At 41.3% G+C, this 27,808-nt stretch overlaps 1 protein-coding gene and 1 pseudogene across 2 annotated transcripts; one reads left to right on the forward strand and one right to left on the reverse strand.

The window, feature by feature from the left end:
* Window positions 1-13,285: 13,285 nt before the first annotated feature.
* On the reverse strand, window positions 13,286-17,266 carry LOC147365466 (uncharacterized; annotated as a pseudogene). Its single transcript, XR_015135575.1, has one exon. The product of XR_015135575.1 is annotated as an uncharacterized LOC147365466 (transcript).
* TMED7 (transmembrane p24 trafficking protein 7) lies at window positions 17,140-27,392 on the forward strand. The gene is made up of 3 exons (XM_086323281.1): window positions 17,140-17,599; window positions 22,422-22,667; window positions 25,962-27,392. Exons 1-3 carry the CDS (start codon window positions 17,405-17,407, stop codon window positions 26,196-26,198), a joined length of 678 nt encoding a protein of 225 aa, XP_086179407.1. The 5' UTR covers window positions 17,140-17,404; the 3' UTR covers window positions 26,199-27,392.
* The last annotated feature ends 416 nt before the right edge of the window (window positions 27,393-27,808 follow it).

The following is a 27,808-nucleotide window of genomic DNA, read 5'->3' on the forward strand; positions in this document are numbered from 1 at the left end:
AATATCCTCGAGAAAAGCCCTCTCCACGATCATATGTCTTGCCTTCCTTTTAGGGACTTTGGTCATTTACCTTGGAAATCACATACTTGGAGAAATAATTCAAATTTTGAGGATGAATGGATACTAACTAGCTGACACTAATTCCTGGGGACTCTAACCAGTGCAGTGATTCCTCAGTCAGAGAAGGGCTTTACAAGGGGCAAGTACTAGGTGGGGTTCCGATCCTCGTCTGCTTTACCCTAAGCCCAGCTGGGCCCAAGGCACATTCTGTAGTTATTTTTTCAGCTCCGAACTATAAGGCTGGTATGGCAACAACTGATAGCATTTCCAGGTCGGCTCCTGATCCACAGAGTAAAGAAAATCATGGCAAGATGCTGCATTTGGGAATTATTATAGTATCTTCTCGACAGAGGAGCCTGGCAGGCTGTAGTCCATGGGGTCAAAAAAGTCGGACACGACTTAGCAACTAAACCATCACCATCGTTCCTTCTCACTATCAAAATATTAAATCAATTAATACTGAGGAAAACAGAGAATCAAAGATGATCCCCAGATTTCTAGATGAAAGGATGTGACAGTAGAATGAGACTATTGCTCAGAAACAGACTAGTATTCTTCTTTCTGTTTAATGTGTCTAAAATAGCAATATAACCCTGAAGAATTTGTTGTTTATAGTGTCATAGAGGATGGCCTTTTTGAAGGACATTCTAACTAGACTCTTCTTAAATATATGTCTCATTCACCAAGACCACCACTGAATTTTCCAAGTGTCAGTGTTAAGCTAAAAGACATTGTTTTATTATTAGTTCTTCTTACCCAATTATATAATATGATATGTAAGATGCTGTGTGTTGTAAGTCTTGCCAGTTAAGCTCAATGCAGATGAATTAAATCCTCACTAATCGCTTCCTGCCCTGACCACCCATCTGGAACTCTTCCTCTGCATTTGTCAATGTTATCTTGTTTCCAACTGAGCCATCCCTGTAAATGAAAACGATGATCATTATCTGATTAAGGGTAATCTAGTCAATATAGTTGTTGGAAAATGTTACATATATAATCCTAATATTTTCAAATGGCTAAAATGAGATTGCTACATTAGAAAAGAAAGGGCTGGGTTCTGGTTAGTCCTTACATAGAAACAATGGTCGTTTGTATTTTCTATCTGTCCATCCATCTCTTCAACCAGTATTTATTTACCACCTATTATGTGCCAAATCACGAAGCAAAGAGAAGACAGTTCTCTGCCTTGCGATGTGATATTTGTAAGGAGGAAATTATAATAATAATAAGGTTTCTTGACTTCTTTGTATTTCAAACACCTACCACCAGAAAACACCAGAAAACCAGAAACACCAGAAAAGGCGCTCATTTATAGATTGCCACCTTTCAGTTTTCCCAGAAATGAGTGTTTTCTACTTTCTACTGCCAGGCTGCTCCAGTTTCTTTTGCATCACCAGAACGTCTCTGAATTGCCTTCAGTTAGGGAACTCTTTCCTCACACTCAAAGTCCATCAAGTCACTCAACCAAATCTCTCCTTTTTCTCCCACAGCATCTGCATTCTACTGCTCTTCTTGTCCAGCGTCTTCTCATCTCCTCCTGTCCTGCCTCACACCCTCTTCCATCCTGCACCATCCCAACAGGTGCTGGTCAGTCATCACCAGACACACTTTTATTTCTGGTCACCACCGTCTTTTATCTCAGTTACTATAATAGTCTTTCAATTGGTCTCCTTGTTGCAATATTTTCACCACTCTAACACAGTCTTTCTATGGCAGCCAGAACGCTCTTTTGACAATACAACTTTAATTAGCTTCTTTCAAGCTTAAGATTCTTCTGCACTGCCTGGGGAAAAGTCCAAATCTATTAACATGACTTTTCAAAAGTTTTGTAATACATTAACTAACTACTTTTCCCTCATCTTTCTTTCTTTTATTGTTTTGTTCCCTTGAGCAAAGTTTTTGCTTAAGTATTTCAGTTGTGCTACTGTAAATCACAGATGAAAAAGAAAGGAAAGCTCGTGCTTGGGTATAAATATTAGAAGGGGAGCGGCGCCCCCTAGCGGTGAATATGGTGTTGATGTGGCCTGGAGGGTAAGAGGGGAATCTGAACACCTGAGTTTACTCTGAAGGCCACAGGCTCATTTACAAGCGGAGCTTCCTCCTGTATTGCTTCCGGCATCTTGGAGAATGCAGGTGTGTTGGTCCCAAGGAATGTGGTGTATTTGTTACTGTCTTCAACTTCAATTTTTTAATATACAAAGATATTTTCAAATGCATATTTAAAATATTGCCCCATAACATGCTCATAACCTGAAATCCTAACTCTACAGTGTTGAGAGGTTACTTGGTGGAGGGAAAAATATGATCTGACTACAGCTTTCCGGTGAGCTACAATTCAGTGGAGTAGATTCCTGGCTTCCAAAGATTCCGTGTTTTCTATTCAGTCACTGGTGAGAGAGTAGTGGCTTTGAATCTGTTCTTTTCTTGAGACATAAGTGTGATTTAAGTGATTGGCCAACATGATTGGCTTCCTTGTGGTTTCGTTCTTTAATCACTATCAAGTAGGCAGTCGTTCTCAGCAAGATTCTAAAGAAGCTACATCAGTTTTAAAGTTTCAAATGTATTGCCTCATGTGAAAAACGTACATGCCTTAATAGTGCTCACAGATGTGGGTATTCACAAGAGTCTGAATATGTACCCTTTCTGCTTATCTCTATGTCTGTCTCTTCAAGTGGATTAAGGAACTGTGAAGAATAATGAATTGCTGTGCCCATTTGACTTTCTCTTAAATATCAGAGATACCAGCTAAGTCTTTGAAAGTGAAAGTGTTAGTCACTTACTTGTGTCCAGCTCTTTGTGACCCCATGGACTGTAGCCCACCAAGATTCTCTGTCCATGGAATTTTCCAGGCAAGAATACTGGAGTGGGTTGCCATGCCCTCCTCCAGGGGATCTTTACGACCCAGGAACTGAACCCTAGGCAGGTCTCCTGCGTTGTGGGCAGATTCTTTACCTTCTGAGCCACCAGGGGAGCCCCAGCCAAGTCTTTACTAGGAAGCAATCTGTAGGGGTTGGGTAAAAATGTAAGAGTCCCTCACTTTCTGAATTCTTGCCTGCTGAAGATTGCAAACAATTTTACTCCAAATTCACTCTAAATCAACACTCACTGTAGTAAATCTGCGTGCATTTGCCAGACATAATACAGTATGTATGTTATGTACACTTCTGGACGAGAGGACACAGAGGACGCTGCAGCCCTAGCTCAGATCATTTTCAGAGAAGTTGAATCCTTGATCTCCTTGCTGACATGGGTTGTACGTTGTTGATGTCATTCATATTATTAAGGGCTATAACTCGAATGTTTGTGTCCCCTCCTCCTCCCAAAATTCTTATTTTAACATCCTAACCGTGGAAAAGTGATGATTCTTGAAGGTGGGAAGTGATTAGGTCATGAGGGTGGAGCCCTCATGAATGGGATTAGTGCTCTACCCCTTTGGAGATCTACCACAGGAATCTGCACAGAGCTCCACAGCTCCTTCCCTCTTGTGAGGACATGGTGAGGAGACACGGGCTGTGAGCCAGGAAGAGCGCTCCTCTAGGTGGCCAGGCAGGCACCTTGATCTTGGACTTCCCAGCCTCCGGGACTGTAACGAATTTCTGATATTTACAAGCTGCCTGGTCTGTGGTATTGTATTATAGAAGTCCCAGTGCACTGATGTTAAATAAAATTATCTATCAACCTTACCAATTAGTTGCTAACTATCAGCATTTTGCAGACATGATTAAATTAAAGCAAAAAAAAATCACAGATACTGCCAAATATATATATTGCTAAGTATTGATATATGGCTGTAGTTACATAGGGACAATGCTGAAGAACTTAAAGGAAACTTTTGCTCACTGTAAGGTTCAGAAGAAGAGGAAAAGGAGTACACAATGCTAGAGGTTTAATAGACATTTTAGGTCATGCACAGGAAACGATTGGTGATATAAATAACTGTGATGATAGCATGAGCAGAAGTCTTACATTCAGGATGCATTTCCTTGCATAGCAATCTTGTCATTGGGAGCCACGTAACTGCAATATTCAGTTCAGTTCAGTCGCTCACTCATGTCCGACTCTTTGGGACTCCATGGACTATAGCACACCAGGCCTCCCTGTCCATCACCAACTCTGGAGCTCACACAAACTCATGTCCATCGCATCAGTGATGCCATCCAGCCATCTCATCCCCTGTCGTCCCTTTCTCCTCCTGCCCCCAATCCCTCCCAGCATCAGAGTCTTTTCCAATGAGTCAACTCTTCACATGAGGTAGCCAAAGTACTGGAGTTTCAGCTTTAGCATCATTCCTTCCAAAAAAATCCCAGGGCTGATCTCCTTCAGAATGGACTGGTTGGATCTCCTTGCAGTCCAAGGGACTCTCAAGAGTCTTCTCCAACACCACAGTTCAAAAGCATCGTTTCTTCGGCGCTCAGCCTTCTTCACAGTCCAACTCTCACATCCATACATGACCACAGGAAAAACCATAGCCTTGACTAGATGAACCTTTGTTGGCAAAGTAATGTCTCTGCTTTTGAATATGCTATCTAGGTTGGTCATAATTTTCCTTCCAAGGAGTAAGCATCTTTTAATTTCATGGCTGCAGTCACCATCTGTAGTGATTTTGGAGCCCAGAAAAATAAAGTCTGACACTGTTTCCTCATCTATTTCCCATGAAGTGATGGGACTGGATGCCATGATCTTCGTTTTCTGAATGTTGAGCTTTAAGCCAACTTTTTCACTCTCCACTTTCACTTTCATCAAGAGGCTTTTTCGTTCCTCTTCACTTTCTGCCATAAGGGTGATGTCATCTGCATATCTGAGGTTATTGATATTTCTCCCAGCAATCTTGATTCCAGCTTGTGTTTCTTCCAGCCCAGCGTTTCTCATGATGTACTCTGCATATAAGTTAAATGAACAGGGTGACAATATACAGCCTTGACAAACTCCTTTTCCTATTTGGAACCAGTCTGTTGTTCCATGTCCAGTTCTAACTGTTGCTTCCTGACCTGCATACAAGAGACCAGCAAACAGAAGCTAAAACAGAGGGAACCGCCTTGGAAGTGACAGGTGCAATAGATTAAAACCCTGCCATTAGTACCGACTACATAGGAAGGGGCCTATAGATCTTGAGAAATATAAGCCACACCAAGGAACTATCCAAAAATGAACTGACCCCACACTGCCCACAACAACACCAGAGAAAGTCCTAGATATATTTTTACTATCATTCTTTAATTTTATTTTAAAGTCCTCTATTACTCCTTTAATTTTCATTTTTATAACCTACTATTACTTTGCAAAAAAAAATAGAGAGAGATCCTATTTTTTAAAGCAAACTTCATATATATATAATTTTTGTGAATTTTTTTTTCTCTCTCTCTTTTTCTTTAATATTGTATTTTTGAAAATCCAACCTCTACTCTAGATTTTTAATCTTTGCTTTTTGGTATTTGTTATCAATTTTGTACCTTTAAGAACCCAGTCTTCAGTACCCATTTTTTACTTGGGAGTGAGATTACTGGCTTGACTGCTCTCTCCCCCTTTGGACTCTCCTTTTTCTCCACCAGGTCGCCTCTATCTCCTCCCTCCCCCTTCTCTTCTCTACCCAACTCTGTGAATCTCTGTGTGTCCCAGACAGTGGAGAACACTTAGGGAACTGATTACAAGCTGGATCTGTCTCTCTCCTTTTGATTCCCCACCTTTTATCCTCCTGGCCACCTCTGTCTCCTTCCTCCCTCTTCTCTTCTCTGTATAACTCCGTGAACATCTCTGAGCAGTCCAGACTGTGGAGCGCACATATGGAAGTGATTACTGGCTAGCTTGCTCTCTCCTCTTTTGATTCCACCTCATCTCATCCTGGTCACTTCTAACTCCCTCCTCGCTCTTCTCTTCTCCATGTAACTCTGTGAACCTCTCTGGGTATCCCTCACTGTGGAGAAACTTTTCATCTTTAACCTAGATGTTTCATCAACAGTGCTGTATAGATGGAGAAGTCTTGAGGCTACAGTAAAAATAAGACTAAAAACCAGAAGCAGGAGGCTTAAGTCCAAATCCTGAGAACACCAGAGAACTCCTGACTCCAGGCAACATTAATTGACAAGAGCTCATCAAACGCCTCCATACCTACACTGAAACCAAGCACCACCCAAGAGTCAACAAGTTCCAGAGCAAGACATACCACACAAATTATCTACAAAACAGGAACATAGCCCTGAGCTTCAATATACAGGCTGCCCAAAGTCACTCCAAATCCATTGACATCTCATAACACATTACTGGACACTTCATTGCACTCCAGAGAGAAGAAGTCCAGCCCCACCCACCAGAACACCAACACAAGCTTCCCTAACCAGGTAACATTGATAAGCCACCCATACAACCCCACCCACAGCGAGGAAACTCCACAATAAAGAGAACTCCACAAACTGCCAGAATACAGAAAGGTCACCCCAAACACAGCAATATAAACAAGAAGAGACAGAGGAGAACCCAGCAGGTAAAGGAACAGGATAAACACCCACCAAACCAAACAAAAGAGGAAGAGATAGGGAATCTACCTGATGAAGAATTCTGAATAATGATAGTGAAAATGATCCAAATCTTGAAAACAAAATGGAATCACAGATAAATAGCCTGGAGACAAGGATTGAGAAGATGAAAGAAAGGTTTAACAAGGACCTAGATGAAATAAAAAAGTCAATATATAATGAATAATGCAATAAATGATATCAAAAACACTCTGGAGGGAACAAATAGTAGAATAATGGAGGCAAAAAATAGGATTAGTGAGGTAGAAGACAGAATGGTAGAAATAAATGAATCAGAGGGGAAAAAAGAAAAATGAATTAAAAGAAATGAGGACAATCTCAGAGACCTCTGGGACAATGTTAAATGCCCCAACATTCGAATCATAGGAGTCCCAGAAGAAGAAGACAAAAAGAAAGACCATGAGAAAATACTTGAGGAGATAATAGTTGAAAACTTCCCTAAAATGGGGAAGGAAATTATCACCCAAGTCCAAGAAACCCAGAGAGTCTCAAACAGGATAAACCCAAGGCAAAACACCCCAAGAAACATATTAATAAAATTAACAAAGATAAAACACAAAGAATAAATATTAAAAGCAGCAAGGGAAAAACAACAAATAACACACAAGGGGATTCCCATAAGGATAACAGCTGATTTTTCAATAGAAACTCTTCAGGCCAGGAGGGAATGGCAGGACATACTCAAATACCCAGCAAGGATCTCATTCAAATATGAAGGAGAAATCAAAAGCATTACAGACAAGCAAAAGCTGAGAGAATTCAGCGTCACCAAACCAGCTGTCCAACAAATGCTAAAGGATCTTCTCCAGACAGGGAACACAAAAAGGGTGTATAAACTCGAACCCAAAACAATAAAGTAAATCACAATGGTATCATACTTATCAATAATTACCTTAAACGTAAATGGGTTGAACGCCCCAACCAAAAGACAAAGACCGGCTGAATGGATACAAAAACAAGACCCCTGTATATGTTGTCCACAAGAGACCCACCTAAAAACAGGGGACACATACAGACTGAAAGTGAAGGGCTGGAAAAAGATTTTCCATGCAAATAGAAACCAAAAGAAAGCAGGAGCAGCAATACTCATATCAGATAAAATAGACTTTAAAACAAAGGTATGAAAAGAGACAAAGAAGGACACTACATAATGATCAAAGATCAATCCAGGAAGAAGATATAACAATTACAAAAATATATGCACCCAACATAGGAGCACTGCAATATGTAAGACAAATGCTAACAAGTATGAAAGGGGAAATTAACAATAACACAGTAATAGTGGGAGACTTTAATACCCCACTCACACCTATGGATAGATCAACTAAACAGAAAATTAACAAGGAAACACAAACTTTAAATAATACAATAGACCAGTTAGACCTAATTGATATCTATAGGACATTTCACCCCAAAACAATGAATTTCACCTTTTTCTCAAGTGCACACAGAACCTTCTCCAGGATAGATCACATCCTGGGCCATAAATCTAGCCTTGGTAAATTCAAAAAAATTGAAATCATTCCAAGCATCTTTTCTGACCACAATGCAGTAAGATTAGATCTCAATTACAGGAGAAAAACTATTAAAAATTCCAATATATGGAGGCTGAACAACGCACTGCTGAATAACCAACAAATCACAGAAGAAATAAAAAAAGAAATCAAAATATGCATAGAAACGAATGAAAATGAAAACACAACAACCCAAAACCTGTGGGACACTGTAAAAGCAGTGCTAAGGGGAAAGTTCATAACAATACAGGCATACCTCAAGAAACAAGAAAAAAGTCAAATAAATAACCTAACTCTACACCTAAAGCATGGAGTAGGCAATGCCACCCCACTCCAGTACTCTTGCCTGGAAAATCCCATGGACGGAGGAGCCTAGTGGGCTGCAGTTCATGGGGTGGCTAAGAGTTGGACACGACTGAGCGACTTCCCTTTCACTTTTCACTTTCATGCATTGGAGAAGGAAATGGCAACCCACTCCAATGTTCTTGCCTGGAGAATCCCAGGGACGGGGGAGCCTGGTAGGCTGTTGTCTATGGGGTCGCACAGAATCAGACACGACTGAAGTGACTTAGCAGCAGCACACCTAAAGCAACTAGAAGAGGAAGAAATGAAGAACCCCAGGGTTAGTAGAAGGAAAGAACTCTTAAAAATTAGGGCAGAAATAAATGCAAAAGAAACAAAAGAGACCATAGCAAAAATCAACAAAGCCAAAAGCTGATTCTTTGAGAGGATAAATAAAATTGACAAACCATTAGCCAGACTCATCAAGAAACAAAGGGAGAAAAATCAAATCAATAAAATTAGAAATGAAAATGGAGAGATCACAACAGACAACACAGAAATACAAAGGATCATAAGAGACTACTATCGGCAATTATATGCCAATAAAATGGACAACGTGGAAGAAATGGACAACTTCTTATAAAGTACTACTTTCCAAAACTGAACCAGGAAGAAATAGAAAATCTTAACAGACCCATCACAAGCATGGAAATTGAAACTGTAATCAGAAATCTTCCAGCAAACAAAAGCCCAGGTCCAGACGGCTTCACAGCTGAATTCTACCAAAAATTTAGAGAAGAGCTAACACCTATCCTGCTCAAACTCTTCCAGAAAATTGCAGAGGAAGGCAAACTTCCAAACTCATTCTATGAGGCCACCATCACCCTAATACCAAAACCTGACAAAGATGCCACAAAAAAAGAAAACTACAGGCCAATATCACTGATGAACATAGATGCAAAAATCCTTAACAAAATTCTAGCAATCAGAATCCAACAACACATTAAAAAGATCATACACCATGACCAAGTGGGCTTTATCCCAGGGATGCAAGGATTCTTCAATATCCGCAAATCAATCAATGAAATATACCACATTAACAATTGAAAAATAAAAGCCATATGATTACCTCAATAGATTCAGAGAAAGCCTTTGACAAAATTCAACATCCATTTATGATAAAAACTCTCTAGAAAGCAGGAATAGAAGGAACATACCTCAACATAATAAAAGCTATATATGACAAACCCACAGCAAACATTATCCTCAATGGTGAAAAATTGAAAGCATTTCCCCTAAAGTCAGGAACAAGACAAGGGTGCCCACTTTCACCACTACTATTCAACATAGTTTTGGAAGTTTTGGCCACAGCGATCAGAGCAGAAAAAGAAATAAAAGGAATCCAAACTGGAAAAGAAGTAAAACTCTCACTGTTTGCAGATGACATGACTCTCTACATAGAAAACCCTAAAGACTCCACCAGAAAATTACTAGGGTTGAATATATATGAATATAGTAAATATATACGAATATATATATGAATATAGTAAAGTTGCAGGATATAAAATCAACACACAGAAATCCCTTGCATTCCTATACACTAATAATGAGAAAATAGAAAGAGAAATTAAAGAAACAATTCCATTCACCATTGCAATGAAAAGAATAAAATACTTAGGAATATATCTACCTAAAGAAACAAAAGATCTATGTATAGAAAACTATAAAACACTGGTGAAAGAAATCAGAGGACACTAATAGATGGAGAAATATACCATGTTCATGGATTGGAAGAATCAATATAGTAAAATGAGTCTACTACCCAAAGCAATCTATAGATTCAGTTTAATCCCTATCAAAATACCAACGGTATTTTTCACAGAGCTAGAACAAATAATTTCACAGTTTGTATGGAAATACAAAAAACCTCGAATAGCCTAAGCAATCTTGAGAAAGAAGAATGGAACTGGAGGAATCAACCTGCCTGACTTCAGGCTCTTCTACAAAGCCACAGTCATCAAGACAGTATGGTACTGGCACAAAGACAGAAATTTAGATCAATGGAAGAAAATAGAAAGCCCAGAGATAAATCCACGCACATATGGACACCTTATCTTTGACAAAGGAGGCAAGAATATACAATGGAGAAAAGACAATCTCTTTAACAAGTGGTGCTGGGAAAACTGGTCAACCACTTGTAAAAGAATGAAACTAGAACACTTTCTAACACCATACACAAAAATAAACTCAAAATGGATTAAAGATCTAAACGTAAGACCAGAAATTATAAAACTCCTAGAGACGAACATAGGCAAAACACTCTCCGACATACATCACAGCAGGATCCTCTATGACCCACCTCCCAGAATATTGGAAATAAAAGAAAAAATAAACAAATGGGACCTAATTAAACTTAAAAGCTTCTGCACAACAAAGGAAACTTTAAGCAAGGTGAAAAGATAGCCTTCAGAATGGGAGAAAATAATAGCAAATGAAGCAACTGACAAAGAATTAATCTCAAAACTATACAAGCAACTCCTGCAGCTCAATTCCAGAAAAATAAACAACCCAATCAAAAATTGGGCCAAAGAACTAAATAGACATTTCTCCAAAGAAGACATACACGTGGCTAACAAACACATGAAAAGATGCTTAACATCACTCATTATCAGAGAAATGCAAATCAAACCCACAATGAGGTACCATTTCACGCCAGTCAGAATGGCTGCGATCCAAAAGTCTACAAGCAATAAATGCTGGAGAGGGTGTGGAGAAAAGGGAACCCTCTTACACTGTTGGTGGGAATGCAAACTAGTTCAGCCACAATGGAGAACAGTGTGGAGATTCCTTAAAAAACTGGAAATAGAACTGCCATACAACCCAGCAATCCCACTGCTGGGCATACACACCGAGGAAACCAGAATTGAAAGAGACATGTGTACCCCAATGTTCATCGCAGCACTGTTTATAATAGCCAGGAGATGGAAGCAACCTAAATGTCCATCAGGAGATGAATGGATAAGAAAGCTGTGGTACATATACACAGTGGAGTGTTGCTGCTGCTAAGTCACTTCAGTCGTGTCCGACTCTGTGCGACCCCATAGACAGCTGCCCACCAGGCTCCCGGTACCTGGGATTCTCCAGGCAAGAACACTGGAGTGGGTTGCCATTTCCTTCTCCAATGCATGAAAGTGAAAAGTGAAAGTGAAGTCGCTCAGTCGTGTCCGACTCTTAGCAGCCTATGGACTGCAGCCTACCAGGCTCCTCTGTCCATGGGATTTTCCAGGCAAGAGTACTGGAGTGGGGTGCCATCGCCTTCTCCCCAATGGAGCATTACTCAGCCATTAAAAAGAATACATTTGAATCAGTTCTAATGAGATGAAAGTGAAAGTGGAGAGTGAAAATGTTGGCTTAAAGCTCAACATTCAGAAAACGAAGATCATGGCATCTGGTCCCATCACTTCATGGGAAATAGATGGGGAAACAGTGGAAACAGTGTCAGACTTCATTTTTGGGGGCTCCAAAATCACTGCAGATGGTGACTGCAGCCATGAAATTAAAAGACGCTTACTCCTTGGAAGGAAAGTTATGACCAATCTAGACAGCATATTGAAAAGCAGAGACACTACTTTGCCAACAAAAGTCCATCTAGTCAGGGCTATGGTTTTTCCTGTGGTCATGTATGGATGTGAGAGTTGGAGTGTGAAGAAAGCTGAGTGCTGAAGAATTGATGCTTTTGAACTGTGGTGTTGGAGAAGACTCTTGAGAGTCCCTTGGACTGCAAGGAGATCCAAGCAGTCCATTCTGAAGGAGATCAGCCCTGGGATTTCTTTGGAAGGAATGATGCTAAAGCTGAAACTGCAGTACTTTGGCCACCTCATGCGAAGAGTTGACTCATTGGAAAAGACTCTGATGCTGGGAGGGATTGGGGGCAGGAGGAGAAGGGGACGACAGAGGATGAGATGGCTGGATGGCATCACCGACTCGATGGACGTGAGTCTGAGTGAACTCTGGGAGTTGGTGATGGACAGGGAGGCCTGGGGTGCTGTGATTCATGGGGTCTCAAAGAGTCAGACATGGCTGAGTGACTGAACTGAACTGAATGAGGTGGATGAAACTGGAGCCTATTATACAGAGTGAAGTAAGCCGGAAAGAAAAACACCAATACAGTGTATTAATGCATATAAATGGAGTTTAGAAAGATGGTAACGATAACCCTGTATGTGAGACAGCAAAAGAGACACAGATGTATAGAACAGTCTTATGGACTCTGTGGGAGATGATTTGGGAGAATGGCATTGAAACATGTATAATATCATATGTGAAATGAAATGCCAGTCCTTGTTCAATGCATGATACAGGATGCTCAGGGCTGGTGCACTGGGATGACCCAGAGGGATGGTAAGGGGAGGGAGGTGGGAGGGGGGTTTCAGGATGGGGAACACATGTACACCCATGGCAGATTCATGTTGATGTATGGAAAAACCAATACAATATTGTAAAGTAATTAGCCTCCAATTAAAATAAATAAATTTATATTAAAAAAGAAAATAAACTAGAAATTGTCCCTTTGCCAAAATAATAATAATAAAAAAACAATATATGCACAATGGACTATTACTCAGCCATAGTAAAGGACTTTGTGCCACTTGCAGCAACATGGATATTAGAAAGTGTAATGTAAATGAAATAGGTCAGAGAAAGACAAATACTATATGATCTTGATCTTGGGTGGCTCAGACTGCAGAGGCTTGAAGTGGAGCTTCAGTTTCTGGTCAGAGATTGAGGTTGGGTCACAGTGATGAGAGCATCAAGTCCTGGACACTGGACCAGAGGTCAATGACATGGCCCTAGCTCTTTGGCTTTGCAAGAAAAGAATTCCCACACAGATGGAAAGTAGTGAAACAAGTAAAGTATTTATTAGGAAGAAAAAAGAAAAGTAGGTGGACACATGAATGGATTCAGAGTCTCAGAGTCATGTCCTCATGGTAATTTGAATTACTTTTAAGGGGCATTTCTTCTGTTTCCTTTGGCCAGTCATTTTGATTCGTCTGGTTCAGAGTCTACATTTGGTATATTTCAGGATCCTTCCATGTGTGCACATACATCTCTCAGCCAAGGTGCATTCTACCGAAGGGGCCTTCGGGTAATTAGCATCACTCCCCTTTGGACCTCCAAGGAGCCTTCGGAGCATGCGCCTAGTTGGGGAGTTCTCCTGATTTGCAGAATGAGAAATATGTGGTCTCTTGTCTTCTATCTGGGCAGGGCCCAGCCTCCTTTCTCGATTGTCCTGCAATTCTCATCTTGGAGGATCTACCCTAGGAAGGGCTGTCTACCTCCTGCCTCAATCTCACTTGTATGTGGAATCTAAAAACAAAATAAATGAACAAGCAAAACAGAGTGGTTGCCAGAAGGGAGTGAATGAAATAGGTAAAGGGGATTAAGAGATACAAACTTCCAGTTATAAATGAGTCGTGGGAATATAATGTACAACATAGGGAATACGGTCAGTGATACTGCAACAATTTTGTGTGGTGACAAATGGCCCCTGGAGCATGGTGCTCATCTGCGATGTATTTGACTGTCAGAGCGTGATGGTGCGCACCTGACACTGACTTAATTTGTATGTCAGATGTGCTTCAACAGGGCTTCCCCCGTGGCTCACAGTAGAGTCCGCCTGCAAGGAAGGAGCTGCAGGAGGCACAGCTCCAATCCCTGGGTTGGGAAGATCCCTGGAGGAAAGCACAGCAAACCACTCCAGTATTCTTGCCTGGAGAACCTCATGGAGAGAGGAACCTGGTAGGCTACAGTCCATGGCGTCGCAAAGAGTCAGACACAACTGAAGCGACTTAGCATGCACACAAACTTCAATTAAAAATAAATAAATAAATAACAATAATATGTGTCGTATTGATTTCCTGAGGCTGCCGTATCAAATCGGCACTAATGCGACGATTTAAAACAGAGAAAAGTATACTCTGACAAGTGCGGAGGCCAGAAGCCTGAAATTGAAGTGTTGCTGGCTTCCAGGTGATAAAGAATCTGCCTGCCAATGCAGGAGACGAAGGATACTTAGGTTCCATCCCTGGGGCTGGAAGATCCCCTGGAGTAGGAAATGGCAACCCATTCCAGTATTCTTGCCTAGAGAATACCGTGGACAGAGGGGTCTGGCAGGCTACAGTCCATGGCGTTGCAAAGAGTTGGATACGACTGAGCACTTGCACAGGGACGGTTCCTTCTGGAGGCTCTGAGGGAGAATTTGTTCCACGCCTGTCTCCTAGCTGCTGGTGGCTGTGGACAATCCTTGGCAGTCCTTGGCTAGTAGATGCATCACTGCAGCCTCTTTGTCTTCGTACGACATTCTCCCTGTGTGTCTGAGCCCTCCCTCTTCTTTCTCTTGTAAGGACACCAGTCATTGGGTTTAGGGTCCACCCTACACCCAGGATGACTGCATCTTGAGATTCTTAACTTAATTACATCTCAGAAACCTTATTTCCTAGGGAGCTTGAATTCACAGGGCCTGGGAGTTAGGATTTGGACATGTTTTGGGGGATACAGTTTCACCTACTACATATGTTAACACAGGTAACACATTTTAAAATGAAAAATAGAAATATTGTCCAAACAAAAATGTAGTGATAAGGGTCATATTGCTTTACATTTGTGTGAATCTCTTTAATATCTAGATTCATACAAGAAGCTGGGTACTCATCTGCTTTTACATTCAATATGTTATATGTTGTTTTGGTTGAAATGTATGATGAAAATCCAACCTCTCTTAGATAATCTCAGACCCTCTGAAGGGGTTTCAAAGGCTCCCAAACATCTTTGGAGCACACTTGGAGAACCACTGCTCTGAAGTATATAAAGTATTTGCAAAGTGGAACTTCTAGGTCATCTATGTATCTTCCACTTTATTAGACGATGCCACATTGTTTTCCAAAGTGGTTGTGTCAACTTACATATCCACCAGGGATGTACAAGGGATCTTGTTGTTCTACTTACTCACCAACATCTGGTATTGTTGTATTTCTAAAAATTGGTCTATCTGCCTTTCTGGTGGTGTGTGCTGTATTCATTATGGTCTTAATCTTTATTCATTCTTTCTCTGTATTGCCACTTGATGCATAAAGAAATGGAGGTTTAGAAGAGCAATGTTACTTGCCAAAAGTCAAGAGTAAGAAAATAGAATCCAAGTTTTCTACTTTGAAACTCAGTCTTCTTTCCACTCACAGATACAAATACTACTTCTTTTCCTGACCTAGTGTTACCAAAAGCAAAGTCCAGCTGCTTGGCACTAGAAAGGTGAAATTCAAGAGCAAGATTGGTTGGAAAGGAAAGTTTGCTTTGTTTTGGAGGCTGGCAACCAGCAGGGAGAGGCAGACTTGTGTCCAAAGGCCAAAGCCTTACTGACAATCAGTGGGCAAGACCTTTTAAACGGGGGTCTCAAGGGCGTGCTGCGATTCACGGGGTCGCAAAGAGTCGGAGACCACTGAGCAACTGAACTGAACTGAACAAGGGCGTATAGGTGGAGGGAGGGGGCTATACATGCAGAAACAGCACAGTCAACTTTGACAGTCTTTTTGAAATCAGTCACACAGTGGTCTGCTCAGAGTCAGTAAGTCTTCATCTCCAGAGTCAATTTGTTCCTATTCCTTTGCTGCCAGTACTCAGAATTGTGGTAACTTATGTCATGGGTACAGTCTGGTCATCAGGTAGTTAATTTCTTCTACCTGGTGGGGGTTTCATTTTCTACAAGACAGCTCAAGGGCTATGGCTCAGAATCTTATCTATAGCCCTTGAGAAAGAACTAAAGGTCCTTGACATCGTTTAATAACTAAACTTTGTTATTTTGTCTTGTTTGTTTTCCTTTGTTTCTGCATTTTTTTCACTTCTCTGATTAGATTTATTTTTGACCAAAGTATTTCTACAGACTAAGGGCAGGCTGAGGACACTGGGAGTTGAGGGAAGGCCCCATAGGGTCCTGCCCCCTTTCACTGTTTCTCAGAAAAGTACAGTCTCCCCCAAATCTCATTTCCTAGGTGCTCTTTTTCCCCTGCAGAGGCTTTGGGCACCCAAGGCCATTAAAGATCCTACATCTCTCCATCCCCCTCTCCATAAGCCCCTCTTCCCTGCCTGGTTCCTACCCATGTGCTTATTATATGTTGCTTATTATATGACAAGACTCTTATACAGCATTTTTTAAATGGTAACCATCTGGGTTAAGTACTATTATTATCCTCATTTCACAGTTTCAAAGACTAAAAGAGAGCTTAAGCAGATAGTTTAAGGTCAAGCAGCTAATAACTAACAGAGTAGGGATTAGAACTCCTGCAGTCTTGTGGTCAGAGAATTCGCGCTCCCAGCAAAGCTGCTTCCCCTCAAATTTGTTATTATTTACAGGAAAACTCTCCGGAAATAGCGGAGCGCTCTTCTTCCGGGGATAAGCCCGTGACGGCCCGGAGACCCCTTCCTCGCTCCCGCCCGGCTCCCCGGGCGCTCAGCGGTTGCAGAAGCACTCCCCCGCAGGTAACGCCTACCGCCGGCCACGCCCTCTCTCTGGGCCCGCCCCGCCACGCACGCCACGCCGGCCCCGCCTCTCAGCCCGGAGTTGGCCGGGGCAGAGCTGACGCCTCGCGAGCTTCCACGTACGCACTCCAACGCCTCTCCCCGCGGCCGAGGCGAGCACATCCGGGTCGCGGGAGCGGGCGCCCCAGGCCCCGCCTCATCTCCCCCAATCCCTAGTCCCCGCTTCCGGCCGTCTCAGGCCTTTTCCGCCTGTTCTTTGCCGGCCCCGTTTCCGCTCCTCGGGTCGTTCTGGCCTCTGGGCCCGGGTACCTCAGTACTTTCCGCCGTACCCAGGGACTCACTCCGCATTTTGACTCTCTCCGGGGCTCGGAGCCACCGGCGGTGCGTCTTGGTGGCGCCGCCCGGGCCGAGGCCTGCCGCGCCGCGGCGAGTTCGTGCAGACCTGACCCCGCGTCTCCCCAGCTCCGTTGAGGCCGCCGCCTCGGCATGCCCCGGCTGGGGTCCGCGCCGCGCTGGGCGGCCGCCGCGGGCCGTTGGGGCTGTAGGCTGCTCGTGCTGCTGCTGTTCCTGGTGCCGGGCCCCGGCGGCGCCTCCGAGATCACCTTCGAGCTGCCCGACAATGCCAAGCAGTGTTTCTACGAGGACATCACGCAGGGCACCAAGTGCACCCTCGAGTTCCAGGTACTACGGGCTCAGGCAATTGCCGGTTCCAGCTCGCGGTTCCAGGGTCGAGGCCGTTTTCTCATTCTTTGTCTGATTTCAGGAATCACATCTAGGTAGCCGATGCAGGCCATTTGGCTTTCCTTTCCGAAACCTTGTGCATTAGATAGTTAAAAACAGGTATTAAGATACATGAATTCTAGAAATGCTTCCTGTGTGTGTGACTTTTCCATCCATTCTCTAATGTCCTTCATTTTGAACTTTCTTCCTTTTAAGAGTTAAAAAAAAAAGAAAAAATTACCCCTGTTCTATAGTGCCCTACGTCACTTCGCCACTCTCTAAACCACACCTCCACTTTCATCATATTTCAAGTGCTGCCAGTATCTGCCTCCATTGCTTTTCAGTTTTTCCATGGATGTTAGGACTATTGGTTAATGTCCCTGTCGTTGGAAGAGCTCTATTCCAGACCAGGTGACCATCTGCCAGAGGTTTTGTAGAAGGAATTGCTGTGATCAGTGAAAGGCACTTTTTCATCTTGGGATTATATAAAAGTGCTTATTTAACAGATGTAATTTCTTAAGTTGGTTAGAACATTCTTTACTCTGTTTCTTTTTTTTTGATGGTAGACTTAACATGTTTGAACAGCTATTGAGTACTAAGTGCTGCTGCTGATAGCAGAAGTGAAGAAAACAGATAAGATCGCTGCCATCATTCTTGATTCTCTACCCATCCTACTTTCTTTTCTTAATTAGTACGAGTTCATTCTATAAAATTGTGCTTTAAGAGCAGAGAATTAGGTGATAAACGTTCTGGTCTTTGGGATCTCTTGGCTTCTTTAGGAAGCGATTTGATACCGAACTGTAAAGGATAAGTTATAAATGCTTTGGTGAGGAGAAAGAGAGAATGGACTTTGCAGGGTCATTATGGAAACAGTGACTGGGAATTTGAAGAACTGTGGTAATTACGACTAGAAATTTGAAGAAATACTACAGTTGGGAATAAGGAGCCAGAAGAAGGGAGGTCAGCAGGGGCCAGACTATGTAGTGCCCAGCTGGTTGAGTTAAGGATTTTAGTTTTTCCTGAGAGTATGAGAAGCTATCATAGGGTTGTAAGCAGTGCAATGATAAGTTCTAAGTTTTCTGGGTAGCTATAGGGATATTAACCTGAGCAGGTAGAGAAAGTATTGTGGAGAGCTGCCAAGTAGATGTATTAGTGAAAGACTGATTAGGAGGCTGTTGTAGCGATTCAGGCTGAGGCTAGTGTGGTAGCAGCAGGGAGAAGGAAAGTGAAAGGTTAAAGGATGGGAGATACTCTATGTAAAATCCACAGAAGTTGGTGATAATTTGGCTACAGTAAGTGAGGGAGGCCAAGGATGACTCTTTAGCTTGCTTAACTTCATGAGGACAGAAAAGGTGATGGCAAGAATTGTAATATAAAGTGTCAGCGAAAAGCTTATTTCTTTAAACTTAAATATTTCTTGACTTCTGTATGCAGATGCTGTGCTTGGTGGTGAGAGTACTGTTACAGGCTAAAATATCAGCATCTGTTGTGTGGCAGACAGTATACCAAGCATTTCCGGTGTATTATTTAATTCCCTGGACAACCCGATATGAGATGGGTATAGTTTTTATTACTCATTTACTAGTGATACCCAAGGTCACAAACTGTAGCAGTAGCAGAATTAGTATGCAGTTCTAAGTTCTTAACCATTGTACTGCCTCTGAAAGATAAATGAGGCTGACCTTGCCCTCAGGGACCTGACACAGTCACACAGTCACGTAATGTTAAGTGCAGTAATGAAAGTACACCCCCAGTGTTGCGCTGGCTGAAGATGGAGAATCATCAGGGGAAACTTAGCGGAGGGTCTGCTGTGTGAGCTGAGTCTGGCGGGAGAAATAATAGTTGCTCTACAAGTGGCGGAGGGGAAAAGGACTTCGTCAGCAGATATGTTACGTTTGTGACACTTAATTCCAGCAAGCCTGAAAATTAGCCTGCGTTGGCACTGAAATATACTGAGTAGCAGTGTTGCTTTGTAATTGTGGATCTGAGGACTTTGTGGCGATTTATACCAGTTTGTCTGCATTGTTCCTTGATAACAGTGAGACTGATGATTTGTACATGCTCAGTGTGAGTCCCCTGAGAGTCTGCTACTGAGAATAGTTACATGGCAGAAATATGCCTATGTGAACAGCAAAATATAAAAAACCCAGTCAAGACTCCTGTTTTGGGCTCACTAGTTCCACGGTGTTTCCTGTACACCTGGGTGGTTCCTGATCCAAGAGGGTTTCCTCTGGCCTCATTCCTCACAGAGTGAGGACGGGAAGCCCGGACCTGACCTCTTGTGTGTCCTCTTGTGTCCTCTTGCCGTGAGACAGCTTTTGGCTATGATGTTTGATACTGTAATCTCTTCCTCTAATCAACTGTAGATTTGTAAGCATAATCATTTTGGGTCCTGTGATTCTTTAGCAAACAGACCCTGTGTTACCTGTCACTGTTAGTGCAGAGACTTGTTCAGAGAATTCTGGCATTCTGGTGTTTTTGGAACACAGTGAGAAAGGGTCTAAAAGGTGCTGAGACTTCCTTGAGGAAGTGCTAGGGAGTAGTGTGCTGTTGATGACAGGTTTGGGTTTTTCTGTAGGCCACAGGAGTTATCAAAAGGCTTTAGGACATGCAGGGAGGGAGGTGTTACCATCATCTAGTGGAGATGCTGCTAAATGTGCTTCAGGGCACAGGGCAGTGCAGCCCCTGCAGCAAAGACTGCTCACCCCAGATAATCCAACCAAGGTTAAACCCTGGATTAGACAGGAGAGACTGGGTTCTGGGAAGACCTTTTAGGAAACTGTGGCAGTAATCCTGTCTGGACTGTGGATCGGGAACAGGAGAGATGGAGTGAATTTGAGAGAAGCAATAATATCAAGATTCTGTGACTAACTGGGCAGGTAGGGACACATCATTCAAAATGATCTCCAGTTTCTTTCTTACGTGATCAGACAGATTGTTAGCCCCTGGTGGCTCAGTGGTAAAGAATCCGCCTGCCAGTGCAGGAGATGCAAGCGACGTGGGTTCAATCCCTGGGTCGGGAAGATCCCCTGGAGAAGGAAATGGCAACCCACTCCAGTGTTCTTACCTGGGAAATCTGTGGACAGAGGAGCCTGGCGGGCTACAGTCCGTGGGGTCGAAAAGAGTTGGACATGACTTAGCTACTGAACAACAACAACAACAACCTTTATCTGAAGTAAGATTATTTGTTTTAAAGTTTGGTAGAAGAAAAGTGGCAGGATGATCAGTTTGGGTTCTGTTTTTTGTTTGGATGTATGTTTTGATTATTTAAAGTACTATGGTGTTAAGTATGAGTAATTGGGTCTGTAAAATGCAGTCAGTATCTCACCTAGAAGAAAGGTTGTTCACTTTTGGTGAAAAGGGGAATACCCAATTGATAAGACATCATTTTTGTGTCAGATGTTATATCTATATGTTAATATTTGCCTGTTTTACAATTTCCTAAATGCCCAGTTATATTTCATTTAATTATCGAAATGATCTTATAACATAGTTCAGTTATTCATATCTCTTTAGTGACAAAGGTCACGTAAGTAACCAGTGTTCTTTGAAGTCCAAAGTTTGATCTCTCTGTTCTACAAATCTAGAATGTCAATATTATGCTAGACCAGAAGGCAAGCTTGAAAATACCAGTTCAATAATGGTGGTTGGAAATCCTCTACCCAGTGTCTCCTCATTGCGTCCTCCTCAGGTGGATCAGGCACGCTGTGATTCTTCTCCTGTCTCCTCTCCCTCTTCTCAGTTTTTGCTCCTCTTTACTCCTTTGCTTTTTTTCTTTCTTATACTTGTCCAGGTACCTCAGGAAAAACCTCTTCCTGTCTTCACTTGTGTAATTCAGATGGCTCAGATTGTGACGGCTCAGATATGCTTATGCTGAATAAGCATAACCCCTTGAAAATAGTTCCAGCGTCCTCTTCAGAAGCGTTTCACCTGCCTCTGCTTTCCTTTCATGGGCTTTCCTGTTAAATACAGACTTTGCAGATGAACAAAAGGTTTATCTGCCTTTGCCTTGTTCTGTTTTGGTTTTCCTTTAATCACATGTGTTTAAGCAATGTAATTTAATCTTTTATGCTTCTCTTGGAAACAAGTTGATAATAATGATATACTCTTAGAACAACCCACAAGTCAGTTCTCTTCAAAATGTAATTCAAAACAAAGTATGCATCAAATTCCATATAACTGACCTGTAAAAGAACTTAAGAAACACAGCCTGTTTGTAATTTGGCAGTAAAATGAATTTCAGTTCTATAAGTATAATAACATGGGGTGTTGGGCTAAAGACTGGCTACTTTTCTGCTTCACTGAACGGTCTGTGAGTGCTTGGATCATGCTGGTGGGAGACTAGGAGAGGAGATTTGGGGAAGGAAAGTACTGCATGGCAGTTAGCTCAGGGTCAAGGGTATACATTTGGCATCAGCCTCTTATGAGCTGAATAATCTTGAGTAGATTACTTATTTTAACTCAGGTTCTTAGTTTGTAAACTGAGGGGGAAATGCCCCCTCGGAGGGTTGTGGGAGAATTAAGTGATGTAGGAGCCGTCTTCTGGTGTGTTGGTTCGCTCCCTCTCTCCTGTCGTGAGGAAGTGTGTTCAGTCTCTGTAAAGCTTTAGCCGAACTGAAATCTGCCTCCCAGGACCCATTCACTGGTAGAAATCAAGAAACATAAAATTGCCTGTGATTGTTTTAAAAACCTTACAGCCATTTTAACAGGAAACCTGACTGATTTTTCAGCCTTGTTCCTTGCAGTGATCTCTTCATTTTTTGCTTGTTTTCCTCTCTTGTAGGTTATTACTGGTGGTCACTATGATGTAGATTGTCGACTAGAAGATCCTGATGGTAATGTGCTGTACAAGGAGATGAAGAAACAGTATGATAGTTACACCTTCACAGCCTCCAAAAACGGGACATACAAGTTTTGCTTTAGCAATGAATTTTCTACTTTCACACATAAAACTGTATATTTTGATTTTCAAGTTGGAGAAGACCCACCTTTGTTTCCTAGTGAGAACCGAGTCAGTGCTCTTACCCAGGTAATAAAAGTCGTATGTTTAAAGGGGGGAAAGGGCATAATTTAACATGCATTAACTCATTGGTGAAACACCAAATCTTGTGACTTTAACACAATCTTTAAGACCTATCTTAACTCTTACAGTATATTAGGCATTTCACAGAGAACTTCAGACCTTTTTAGTGAAGACCAGTGTTAAAGTATTTTATGAAAAGAAAATAGACATTAAAATAGGAGGATCACTTTGGTAGAAACATCATTGACAAAGGAAGTTTAAAGGCCTAAACAGTGCTCCAGCATTCTGAAGCAGTTTCTGTAATTCATGGAGGAATGTTGCTACTGTAACTTAGCAGGGGAGGTTAAGTTACGTGATGCCATAATTAATTAATATATACATATGTATATATTTGCATATACACACTTTTATACAAGTATTTAGTGTTATGCAGACTGCTGCTACAATAACTTTTGCTGTAACTGAAGGTTAAATAGTAAAGATTACTAGTAAGTCATCTAACAAAAACCAAAAATAGTTAAGGTAGCTAAATTGGGTTTTATTTTGAAGAAGAGCTTAATGAGAGAAAGATAGCAAGAGAAATTTAGAGTCAGTGAACAAATACTGCTCAGGTGATGAGAAGGGTTATTTTATTTCTAGTTCAAATACAATATGAGCTACAGATCAGATCAGATCAGTCACTCAGTCGTGTCTGACTCTTTGCAACCCCATGAATCGCAGCACGCCAGGCCTCCCTGTCCATCACCAACTCCCGGAGTTCACTGAGACTCATGTCCATCGAGTCAGTGATGCCATCCAGCCATCTCATCCTCTGTCATCCCCTTCTCCTCTTGCCCCCAATCCCTCCCAGCATCAGAGTCTTTTCCAATGAGTCAACTCTTCGCATGAGGTGGCCAAAGTACTGGAGTTTCAGCTTTAGCATCATTCCTTCCAAAGAAATCCCAGGGCTGATCTCCTTCAGAATGGACTGGTTGGATCTCCTTGCAATCCAAGGGCCTCTCAAGAGTCTTCTCCAACACCACAGTTCAAAAGCATCAATTAGATAACACTAAATCATTCTCCAGAATGGTTTTATTAATTTACACTGTTTTTAGCCTTTTAAGAGGATAGAGGAACACCAGGGGAATAATCAACAAAATCCAGCAAGTGGGAAATGCTGATGGACAGAGGACCCAGTTGAATTTTCAACAAGTAGATGCTGCTGCTGCTAAGTCGCTTCAGTCGTGTCCAACTCTGTGTGACCCCATAGACGGAAGCCCACCAGGCTTCCCTGTCCCTGGGATTGTCCAGGCAAGAACACTGGAGTGGGTTGCCATTTCCTTCTTCAATGCATGAAAGTGAAAAGGGAAAGTGAAGTCGCTAAGTTGTGTCTGACTCTTCGCAACCCCATGGACTGCAGCCTTCAGGCTCCTCCATCCATGGGATTTTGCAGGCAAGAGTACTGGAGTGGGGTGCCTTTTCCAACAAGTAGATGGGAAGGGGGTAAAAAAACAGGAAGAGAACCTAAAGATTAAAGAAGACTTGAAAGACATATCAGCTAAATGATTATATTGACCTTGTTTGCTTTCTAATTTGGAAACGACTTTGCTGAGGTGTTTGGGGAAATCTGAATACAGTCTGCCTGCCTTTTTCCTCTGGGCTATGCCATGTGACTTGCGGGATCTTAGTTTCCTCCCAGGGATCAAACCCCGGGCAAGGCACTGAAAGCGCCGAGTCCTAACACTAGGTGGCAAGGGCTTTCCACTGGCTTTATATCTGATCACTTTTAAGGAGTTATTGTTACTCTGTGTTACAGGGCTACTGGGATTAAGTTTTTTAAATTGTTACCTTTCAGAAATAAATATGAAACGTAGAAGTATAGCTGAAATGGTAAAATATGTGAGATATACTTTAAAATAATTGGAATGGGATTGACATGGGGTTCATCATACTAGTCACTATACTTTTGGAGACATGAGAACATTTCCACTTTGAAGGTAAAATGAAAAAAAAAAAAACACTACCTCAAAAATTGTATGAATCCACGTAAGTAGTTCTTTAATTTCTGTGATTTTCTCTAGTTCAGTAATTCTTAACCTGTGCCCCTTTGTCATGCTTCAGGAATCCCTTGAACGCTCCGAACTTGTGTCAAATCCTTGTTTTTATACATACTTTTCAGAGGAAGAATTCTTAGCCTGTTCATCATTTTGAGATACATGGAAAGCAAAGAAAGGCTAGAAGCACCTGTCTACCTCTCACTAAAACTTATAAATCATTCATTTTAGTACCTGGTGATCTTCCATTCCTAGGAACCAGAAAACAAGAAGCAAAAATGTTTGAGTATTCTAATCGGTAAATTCAATTTGTAGACCTCCTAATTTCTCATACTTTTTAAAGAAACTTTCTCTGAAATATTTTTGTACCTATTCCTTTTCTACTTAATTTTGGTAGAACTTTAAGTGCTTAAATTATTTTCTAATGTCTATTATTAAAATCACAACAAACTCATTTTTTTTAAACTCCTAATACGTGGTTTGTGATATGAAATAAGTATAATAAAACCTGTATCTCGCTACCAGGATTAAATTTTCAGCAGTAGAAAAATATTAAACTGGTTGTTTGTATACAACAACCAGAAAAATTAGACTCTTAACCCTTCTCAAGCATATAGTGTAATGTAGAAAAAGGTAAGATGTCATCAGATGAAGGCCCACTGACTCACAGTGAAAATAAGACTTACGTCCCATTGAGAACGTATATATTGTTTTTGTTGACTGAAATGAGGGAGAAACTTAATTAGCAAAGTGGTCAATGTGGGGGAAAAAATTCCCACTTTGAAGTTTCAGCTGTTTCTAAGATACTTGAAATAACTTTGACAGTCTACTTTTATGCCATATTTTGCTCATTTTTGCTATATTTGGACTTTGACTCATATGCATATTATTGGTCAGATTTACTGACCTGTCATTCTCTTCCTCCGAATTCTTCCTCTTGGAGAACCTGGCCTTAAATTCTGTCGCCACCAGCCTTCACTGCTTAGTGTTTCTTCTACTGTTTGCTTCATGTTCCACCTGCCACCTTACAGATGCCGCAGCTGCGACGCTCCAGTTTGGGGCAAGCAGCTGCCAGTCATCCTAGTGGGAGCAAGTGAAAGGGTTGCTCTGCCAGGACCACTGACATGAATGAGTGAGTGAACGAGGGCCAGTTCAGTGGAATGTTAGTCACATGAGGACTTGCGATCACAGTGAAAGAAACGATGGATATGCTAGATGGATTGTACAGAAAGTATGAAACGTACTAACTGAAACTCTTTCTCTTTAGATGGAATCTGCCTGTGTTTCAATTCATGAAGCTCTGAAATCTGTCATTGACTATCAGACTCACTTCCGATTGAGAGAAGCTCAAGGCCGAAGCAGAGCTGAGGATCTAAATACAAGAGTGGCCTACTGGTCAGTAGGAGAAGCCCTCATTCTCCTGGTGGTTAGCATAGGGCAGGTATTTCTTTTGAAAAGCTTCTTCTCCGATAAAAGAACCACAACAACTCGTGTTGGATCGTAATTTGAGAATTGATGCACCATTGCCGCTGTAATATTGCTGTCCTCCAATTAATTTTAGGTACCGAAGAACTTAATATGGCAACATTTTTAGAACCTTACTCATACACTTGTTGGGGGTGGGTGTACAATGCATATCCCAAGCTGTGGAAAAGACACCTTTTTTAATTTGTAAAGGTAGAAAAACTTTGGGACTTATTTTGGGCTATTCATAAATATTCAACACAATGATTTACACTTTTCTGGGTTGTTTCTATCTACTCCTCACACGCTAACCTTTGGTAATTTTGATTCCTCTTATCCTTTTAAAAGTACTTTTCTTGTAAGCAGTGGATATTTTAAACGAAGCCTTCAATTTAATGTTGATGTGGAGGAAGAAAATTACCTTTTAGTTGTTTATAGTAAATAAAGTTTTGTTTTTAAGAAAACCAAATGTGATTAACTGTAGCCCAAGCCCTATTCTGCATTGTTTAATTTTATGAGGAAAAAAAATCTACCATAGAAATATTAGTTAATATTGATATAATTTTAAATTGACACATCATGGTTTAATTTATTTCTCAGTAGCTTGGAAAATGTCATTTTTGTTGTTTGGGTTTATTCTATGATCTACCACCAGATATATGTTATTTTTTTTTCATAAAGACAGAAACTAGTGTGTTTCAGTAACAGAGTTTACAGACACCTTAAAAATCAGACTGTTGTTAACAGGTAGAATAATCACAGAGTAATTTAAGACACTACAATGGGGAGCAAATGACATGAGAAAACTTTCAGTGAGTTATCAGCACACATTACATTTTCAGTGCTTTTACAAAGAAAAAAGGTGATCTGTTTCATTAAACATTGAATTGGCTAATTCTTGCTCTAATGTGGCTTTAATGTCGGGAGTCACTCCTAGCTTTAATTGACAGTTGTTAATATAAAAGTGAAAGTGTAACGGTGCCATATGTTTTATTCCAGTGGGTGTGATGCACTGAGAAGTGAGTTTCTTTGGTTTTTTCTTTCTTTTTCTTCTTTGTTTTTTGGGGGTTTTTTTGTTTGTTTTTTGTCTTGCACATACAATTTGTACAATCTCTGATTTAGCAGCCCTAAGATGATTTAAAAATTTAGAATGCTGTGTGTGTTTCTTATTTGATAATCTTCATTGATTGTACTGCATTTAATGAGTATTAAATAGTGCATTTTCTGTACACTATAGGATTTAGTCTGTGTTTGTATTTTATAATTTGCATAAATTGAGCTGACTGAAATAAGATTTTCTTCCAGGTATTCTAGGATACAATACAAGATGATGCAAAATTGTGTTTAAAGCTCTTACGCTGTTTAAAAAAAAAAAAATTACGACTGCTTTTTGCCATGTTTCTCTCCCCACCTAAAAGTAATGAGTACTGAACATGACTGGCATATTTTTAGGGCTTTGGTATGTGGTACTACAGAATAGTGATTGGACAGCAATTTTAGTCACTTAACCTCCACCAACTAAAAGTTAGCTCCTAATTCTAAGTTGTCTTAAAATGCACATACACTTGTGCATGTAAGAGCAAGATGAATTCAGGTTGTCCTGCTTGCTAATTTAAAATGCTAGAGTGTAGCAAAGGATGAACATACTTT

This window comes from Bos grunniens, chromosome 10, assembly GCF_055505025.1.
Source record: "Bos grunniens cultivar Pamir isolate PY7600 chromosome 10, Bosgru_T2T1.0, whole genome shotgun sequence".
In the NCBI taxonomy this organism is placed as follows: Eukaryota; Metazoa; Chordata; class Mammalia; order Artiodactyla; family Bovidae; genus Bos; species Bos grunniens.